The sequence below is a fragment of the Eurosta solidaginis genome, chromosome 4 (genome assembly GCF_040869045.1).
Source record: "Eurosta solidaginis isolate ZX-2024a chromosome 4, ASM4086904v1, whole genome shotgun sequence".
Classification (NCBI taxonomy): Eukaryota; Metazoa; Arthropoda; class Insecta; order Diptera; family Tephritidae; genus Eurosta; species Eurosta solidaginis.
Window position 1 is genome coordinate 242,894,256 of NC_090322.1, and position 8,462 is coordinate 242,902,717.

At 38.2% G+C, this 8,462-nt stretch overlaps 1 protein-coding gene across 3 annotated transcripts; it reads right to left on the reverse strand.

The window, feature by feature from the left end:
• Positions 1 to 95: 95 nt before the first annotated feature.
• On the reverse strand, positions 96 to 6,322 carry LOC137251162 (centrosome-associated protein Alms1a-like). Of its 3 annotated transcripts, none has more exons than XM_067785292.1 (5): positions 5,947 to 6,322; positions 4,534 to 5,884; positions 1,452 to 3,590; positions 1,227 to 1,375; positions 96 to 350 (listed from the first exon to the last, which is right to left on the reverse strand). In XM_067785292.1, exons 1-5 carry the CDS (start codon positions 6,271 to 6,273, stop codon positions 288 to 290), a joined length of 4,029 nt encoding a protein of 1,342 aa, XP_067641393.1. In that variant the 5' UTR covers positions 6,274 to 6,322; the 3' UTR covers positions 96 to 287. The 3 variants fall into 3 exon arrangements, with proteins under 3 accessions (XP_067641393.1, XP_067641391.1, XP_067641392.1); XM_067785290.1 differs by having other exon boundaries at positions 1,452 to 3,647; XM_067785291.1 differs by lacking the exon at positions 96 to 350 and adding an exon at positions 402 to 1,109 and having other exon boundaries at positions 1,452 to 3,647.
• Between the last annotated feature and the right edge of the window lie 2,140 nt (positions 6,323 to 8,462).

The window sequence follows — 8,462 nt, forward strand, 5'->3', positions numbered from 1 at the left end:
GAGTTTAGAAAACTTCAGTTTTGAAATCAGCATTTATGACACCGTTAAGAATGCATTTTGATATTTTAATATTTCTTCAAATCAATTCAAATTCATACAGCTTTCATTTATTTGTCAACATTTATTTGCTAAAAATCAGTTTTACTAAAGAAATATATTTGTTCATGTGAATATTTATGTATTCATCCTTTAGATTTTCCCTTGTCGTGCCTTTGTGAAATTGTTGTTACAATAACATATGAACACATCTGCGAAATTATTTTCCATTTCCTAATGCAGTCCAAAAATTATATAATTGTTTTACTATGATTCAACGACAATTTTCCAGTGCGAACCCGTCGTTGTAAACGCTGAAAAGAAGGCAAAATGTTATGAAATAAAATAAGCTGACGGACGAGGTGAAGTAGAGATGAGCGCGGGGTGAACCGTCCTCATTTGAATGTGGCCGGTTCGGGCGGAGCAGGAAACCATCTAAAATATTGCTCGGCATTTTAACAAATATTAGAAATCCTTCAATATATTCCACTTCTGAATTTAAATGCAAACAAAAAAGATTACCTGAAAAGTTGCTCAGTCATAAAATAAATACAAATTCTTCTCCGGATATTCTATCCTGCTACTGCAATATATGCCCAGTTCGATCCTTATGTGGCTGTAGGTAAGGTTAAACTGGCCGGTCAATAAATACCTTTTTTGAAAACTGGATAGTATATCACCACGAGTTCCGCGCCCCCCTAACAATGCTTGTCTCAACCATGTGGCTTGAATCCACTGTTGGTTTCTCAGATATGCTTATACTTTCTTAAGCTCATCCATCTATTGTGTGCTGCTATAAAGGGTTCAGGTCCTACTTTCCCTAATTCCGCCCAGACTCCAAATTTTCCTTGCGATCCACCCTCTACTTTTGCAATGGTGTTTATTATGCCAGGATTGATATTTAGTCTAATCTCGGCGCACCACTTCTTCATTAGAAGGCACTGGGTTACATAGCAGAAAGTGCTCTAAAGTTTGCCTTTTGCAATAAAGATGTGTTCAAGGTTCATGTACAAGAAAGCGCAAAGCATTCTGGATTTTAATGATCAGCTGGCTGAAGTCGGTGTCCTATAGGCCTGAAGACCATGATATAACCATAATAAATTGTTAAATAATGATATTCACTGAAGAGTTCAGGGCACATACACAAGAATGTGTTGTTTAAACAAGTTTTAAGGCAAAAATATGTGTACCTGATTGAAAATATCTCTAATGATGCGATTTCCATGTCGACGACGTTCTTCACGTGCGCGCTCTTGTTGCTCTACGACCTCTGGCAAGTTTTCAAAATGTCGCTGTGTCATTGCTTTCATTTCTTTTGTAGCAAATATACGTAAGCGTTCTAGTCGTGCGAAATAAAAAAGAAAATAAATAATTAGAACTGTAACAAATTACAAAAGTATGTACCGAGAACTTACTGGTTGCGGGCGGTGGTAAACGTCGTAAACGTGTATCCATGGAATTTTCACTTGCATTCTCAATTATATCGCGTAATTCCTTACCACGTTCCAGACGTAGCGCTTGTATTTGATTTAGTATAGCTTTACGTTCTTTCGTTTGTGCAACAAATTGTGGTTTGGCACGTTCTAAATAATCTTGTAGGGCGCATGGAGCATCCCTCATATCATCGATGTCCTCCCCATTGTCGATTTTCATGAGGGTAGTGTTACTTGTTGTTGTCGTAGTGGTGGTGATAGTAGTGGTGGACGTCGTTTTCTTCTTATCGAATTGTATAACATATGCAATTGCTTTAGGTTTAACTTGTACGCTAATCGATTGACCAGAACTTATTGGCTGTGGATTATATGTGGCCAAATTAGGCACATTTCTGCGTTGTGTGGAGTATAATACGCGCCTACCGAAGATCGGTTGTGTGCGCCGTAAGGAAGTTCCAGTTTGTACGCCTACGCCCGCCGTTCTTGTAGCAGCTTCACATACTGCTGCAACATCATCATACTGATGTGTAGTTGTTGTTGTTGTAGAACTTGTTGTTGTACTACTTGAACCCATAGGGATTGAAACTTCGGATGAAATGCAAAATATTGACGATGTAGATTGTTCACTGTGTATTGTTTTTGTTTTATGCGCATTATTTGATGTGGCAGCAACTGTGTGAGATTTGGGGATGCGTTGTTGATATTGTGGATATGGAGCGCACGGTCGGGCATGTGGTTGAATTGGTGGAGCTGCACGTTGCATATGTGTCTCTGGTGCTCTCATACCATAACATGGTTGCTCAAAATATGTTTGCTGATAGGATTGCTGCTCCTGCCTAGCACATCCACAAAGAGCAGTATTGTGCATGTTAAACGGTACAGAATAGTGTTCAGGTGCAGCTGGTGCATTATTTTGGTGCGTTGTCCGTTCACAGCGCTGCTGTAATTCTTGTATAATATGTTGTTGTTGTTGTATTAACAATTGTTGTTGCTGATGCAATAGCGATTCATAGTGTAAACGCTTCTTATGCCGATAATGTTCTAGAAATTCACGTTTGCGCTGTTTAGCAAAAGAACCTACGCTCTCAGCACAATCATTACTATCAGTTGAGGGGGTATCCACTTTTGATCGTTGCTGCTGTTGCTGTGGTTGTATGTCTTTTGGTAATTGTTTTGGTGATGAAGCTGGTAGTGGTGTTAACGGTGATGTATTTGCTGTTGTTTCTTGTTGTAGTATTTGTTCTTCATTCGTAGTAACAATTTCAGTCATTGTACGAAAACGAGCTCTACCAGCAGCCAGATTGTCATACACATTTTCTGCATCATTAGGTTTGTCATAAACGATTTGTGTCTCACGTTTACGTTGTTTAGAACGTTTAATTCTTTCATCTAATTCAATAATATCCTCATTTGATTCTTCGATTATTACTTCGATTTCGTGTAATGGCTTGTCATCATTTTCGTCACCACAACAGCTATGCGCGCTCGGTATAGTCGTTGTTGTTGTTGAGGTTGAACGGCGTTTTGGATCTGTGAATACTGTATCATATAAATTATAATTTTCATGCGCGTTTTCATCAGTATCTGTCTTATGATTGATATTTGCTTTACTGGCGGATTCCGTATTCGTCTTCAATAGCAAACAACGTAGTATTTCTAAACGTTGAATCTCTGCTTGAATCCATTTTAGTTGCGTTTTTCTTTCTGTATCGAAATTTTCCCCATCTATGCATTTTTTTATCTTGTCAGAATTACGCTCCAGCTCAAGTTTATTTTGCTCATATTCAATTTCAGATTGCGTCATAGGATTCAACCATTCACGCATTGTTGCATGTGCTGCTATGTCAGAAGCCGTATCGGATGATCCAACATTTTCTTGGTTTATTAACGTTTTTTGCGTGGTAACTTCTTTAGATGTTGTGCTTGCTTTAGATGCAGACGAATCTTTGTCGGAATTATAACCTAATTTCGATGGATCGTTTCCTGGTGTCTTTTCAAAGTTTTTCTTAAAATTGGCATCTGCAATATTCGTCCGCTTTAATTCCTCCTTAGGTTTTTCTAAAGTGCCAGCTCGTGTCATCTGTTTCTTGGAAATATTCTGTAGTTTCTTAGCTTTTTCATCTGTAAGTTTAGCTATAGCTTTAGCAGATGTTGTTGGTGGTGATGGTTTCTGAAATACTTAAAATATGGAGGGTATTTGTTGTTGTTGTAGCGATAAGGACACTCCCCGAAGGCCTTGGGGAGTGTTGTAGAGTTTGATAAACATAACAAATCGTTCCCGAGATTGCCGGGATTGGTACCGGAACGTCTGCATCCGGCAAAGGACCATCAACATCGATAACACTCCCCAAGGCCATCGGGGAGTGTCTTAATCGCTACAACAACAACAACAATCACATGCGACCTTCTAGGCCTCCGCCAGCGGGTCATAATATACCGAAGGTTATGTGGCCACATAAATCGTTGGCGGGATGGTCGGGCTAGCACCTTAATGGTGCTGTGTTACCGGAGCGTACCGAATCTGTATCCGGCAAAGGGCCATCACATCGATAACACTCCCCAAATCCGTCGGGGAGAAACCTTATCGCCACAACAACAACAACCTTCTAGGCCATCCCGCCCTTCTACCCCCAAGATCCATGACGAGTTCGGGGTCGCCAGAGCCTCAGTCGTTAATGAAACAGGATTCGCCACGGATATGTGAGCTTGACAATTCGATTTGGAGAAGCTATATATTGTGCTGGCAACCTGAAAGGGTTGCGCTACACAACCCCTTGAATCTATTTGGTATGTTAGTCGCCTCTTACGACAGGCATACCTACCGCAGGTATATTCTAACCCCCTAACCCGCTGGGGTGATGGTATTTCATAGTATGAATTTCTCTGTGTCTTCTTTCTTTATTTGTTAAATACTATTCAATCTATAACCAGCCAAAATTCACTATTGTCCGTTATATTTAATTTAATTTGATTAATCTAATTTATTATTATTACTGTTAAATAATTTGTCAAAATTGTTGTGCTAGGAACAAATTTTCAAATAAATACATACATACATACATACCATCAACATGCATTATTTGCTCAATGCTGCCGCTACTAGTGCTTGAGGGCAAATGTCGTGCTAAATCACTCATATCCAATGCAGTCTTCGCTGTTCGCGCCATCTTAACTGTCGACGTTGTCCTTACTGACACCTCCGCATTTTGTGATTCCACCCTCGGCTGGTCTCTTAATGTTACGGACTTATTATCATTATAAGATGGGACCTCATACTCTCTATTAACCGCGTCAGCTTTTGTTTTAAGTGTAGTAATGCGTTTCACGATATCTCGCACTAGCTTTTGCTTTTGTTTCTGACCTAAAGAACGCGCATCTATCAATGAACAGAGAAGTTGTATTCCTAAATCCAACTGTGGAGAATTTAGCATAGTTGAGGTGGAAGTGCTGCTTTCTTTATTATCATTGAGAACTTGCTGCAGGGTGTCATGTATTTGTTGCAGACTCTTTGTTTTATCAATTTTCATGCTATCACCTTTCAATGTGGAACTGCTGTTTTCTTTATTATCATTAACTACATGTTGAATAGTATCATGTAAATGTTGCAGGCTCGCTGTTTTAGCAATTCTGCCTGAATCAATTACTTTACGAGACTTAAGCATTTCATTTATGCCTGCCACATATGGATGTACTTGGTTTTGATGCGCTTTTGATTTAATTAAATTTATGGGTCCTTTGAAAGATGCCAATTTTTTTACGCCAACTTCACCATCTGCTGTGGAATTAGTTGAGCGTGAAGAATAATAATCAAAACTGCTGGGCGTTGCTGTGTCGGCAGCATTTGAAGATGTAACTGGTGTTGTTGTACTCGTAGATGATAGTGTTACTTGTACTTCGCGTGATCTAAGTTGTGGCATACGCTGAATGGAAGTTTGTGCACCCTGATCGTAACGTTTCTGTAGTGACATTGAAGTACTTCTGGATATCAATTTAGGACGTGAGCCGCTTGGAATATTTTCCTTGCCGCAATCCTTGCTCATCATTGTGCTAGATGCTAGTGGTGGTGTATTATGATTAACTGGTACTTCTTTTATATTATTTTTCACATTGTTTGCTGCTTTAGGTTGTTCCGTGTTTTTCTTAACTTTTTTATCATTACTATTAACTACTCCTTTTTCCTGTTTTGAGTCGCTCTTTGTTGAAATTTCTTGAAAATATTCTTTGAGTACAGAACGTTCCAATATGCTAATGTTGCTTGTAGACAAAGATTTTCTATAACCGACATCTCCCAATGAATCCCATTCAAGCCGCCTATGTGACTTCGTAATTGATTCAGGTGTCTGCGTTTGTTTACTATCAGTGGATCTCTGAGTCTTTGGTGGTGGAGTGTGCAAATCCGGAGCTGACGATGTGCACTAAATAGCAAAAAGAAATAAGCCAATTTTTCTTGTAATCAGAAGAATAGAATTTTACTCACCTCATCTCCCTTTGCTTTCATAGCGGTCGCGGACATTTCAGTTTGCCGTTTAATTGGCACATTAAATTCTTTCAAGTCAGTATCACTTTCTGTGGTTACTTCAATTTCATGTTGAAACAATCGTCTAAAAGCGCGTCCTTCTTCTTCACTTTGGCAATTGCCAATTGAGGTAGCTGAACTGAGATTTCTACAATCACTTCGTTGTCCGCATGGAGAATATAAACGCATATACTTTTCCAAGTCTCGATCTTGTCCGAATTTCATATAATATTCTCTTATTTTTTCATTGACCCGGGATGTACGTGGAAGATGCGTTCTTTTACGCATTTTTGTTTACGTTTATTTCGGCGCCATTGGGCGCGTTAAAGAAAGTTTAAAATAAAAATTGGGGATGAAATGATATTAGTGAATACAAGCATGTATCGATACTTTTGGCGCGATACCATCCCGCCTGGACATGGCTGATGGGCATTTATCGATACTCAAATTGCAATAAGAATGGGAAAGCTGGAGCATGAAGCGCTATAGTCAAATCAATAAATAGCACTATTTACTACCTTCTTTGACATCATTTGACAGCGTTATATTTGTTTAACAATAATTTTGACAATTCTGTTATTCACTAATTTTTGTCAACCCTAAACTCGATCAAATAAACCCAGCTGCTGTTATCGTTTTCTATTTGACAATTGGCAATTTATGGTAGTACCACGTATTTCATGATATTGCGCGCTTTCAGCAAGTACAACTGTTGATCAGTCGTTGAGCTTTCTGAACCCACCGTCGAGTATTTTTGATCCACCTGAACATTTACTCAACTTGTTTATTCGGCTGCCAGACAGTTCTTTGACATTCTAATGTGTGAGTTATTTATAAAATTTTTCCTCTTAATATTATGGCGAAGTGTACAAAATAGATTAAGGAGTCGTTTTCCTTAAAATTTAAGGATAATTATTTCATTTGGAAGTTGGTTGAACTTCCGTTCATAAAACAAAATTCCTTTCACTCAAATGACAGAAATATTTTTTGCAACTTAGCTACAAAAATTATGTTCGCAGGAAGCTTAAAGGGCGAATTAATGGTGACTTATAACCATAAAGCCATAACCAGATAAAACAGCTGATCACACCTACCTTATAGAAATCAATGTAATCGAGTTAGCGTTATGATATGGCACCATTAATCGATTACATTGATTTCCATAAGGTAGGTTCGATCAGCTGTTTTATCTGGTTATGGCTTATGGTTATACGCCAATTACACGGCTCAAGTATCCTTGTGCCAATTACCAATTTGCACAAGGATTTGCCCGGTGTGTGCACTGGTTGCGCTATTTGCGCAGAGAACTGCGCTAAAATCAAAACGATTTTGATATTTACGCATGTCTGCAAATATTGCACATGCTTTTTTCTTCGTGTGTGGTGAATGTTACACAGTTTACCCGTTGTTTCTGATAATCACCCCTATTCTGCATTTCGATTACGTTCCCGTTCTACGCCCCGCTTTAATCGAAGTTTGGTATTCTGCATTACGACGGAATCGTAAAGAGAAGAGGAAGAACAAATGATTTTTCGAAATCAGCTGTTGGTACGGAATATGTGAACATTGGAACAAAATAAATTAGAGACAATTTGCAAAAAAACACTGAAAAACGCTTACATTTTATTATCCACGCCATTTTGTACAAAAAAAAGCAATAGAATATATTGCCGCAGTGTTATATTTTTTTGAGTGAAGTGCTTTCATAATTGTAAGTGTGTTTTTGTCGTTCTTTGGGGTCAATTCCCTGCCGTGGCCACCAAGTTTTGTTAAAACGGATTCCTGCACGAATATAGTTGACACTTTCTGAATTCTAATGATGCTAATTTCATTGCACTGGCGTAAAATACTTTATAAAGGTTTATTTATTCTTTCCGCAAGGATTGTTTACGTTTTCGCTTCACCTTCCTCTACGCCGGCAGCTTGCTTTGGCATATAACTGGACCCAACGAACAGACACAAATTATAGATGTCTATTATAATGGAATCAATAGCCGCGGCATTATTTATGGAGTTGGAAAGCAACGCATACGAAAATTGCCAGGCGAGAATGGAAAGGTAAATATTGCGAAATTTGTGTAATCAATTTGAGATGAGGGGCGAATTGTAAGAAATTGAACTTAAAAGTAGTAAAGTTTAATGCCTTATTTTCTTATTTAGGTTCAAAACAAACTTTCGACTTAACAAGGATGCTTTCAAGTATGTGTTAGATACTTTTGGGGGGCAAATACGTCCAAGGACATCGACATCGACATGTTGTTTTTGACCTGGAAACATAAAAAACAATCATCATCAAGCCTTCTACGTTTCTTAACAAGTTTTACTTACATTTTTGTTAAAATTCTGTTATAAATTAATAAAAAAATAAAAAGAAAATATTTTTCCGCCAACTAATTTGCAACTTAGAAAAACGGAACTACGATCGAAATGTAGAATACAAAAAATTGAACGATTCGAAGTTGGATCGAAAGAGATTG

Bases quoted from the DNA above. Each gene is read 5' to 3' on its own strand.
- LOC137251162 (XM_067785290.1), bottom strand. From the start codon at position 6,273: ATGCGTAAAAGAACGCATCTTCCACGTACATCCCGGGTCAATGAAAAA. The intron at 3,648-4,533 runs GTATGTATGTAT...CCATATTTTAAG, and splicing joins GCAAATAATGCATGTTGATG to TATTTCAGAAACCATCACCA. The intron at 351-1,226 runs GTACACATATTT...CCTTCTTTTCAG, and splicing joins TTAGAGATATTTTCAATCAG to CGTTTACAACGACGGGTTCG.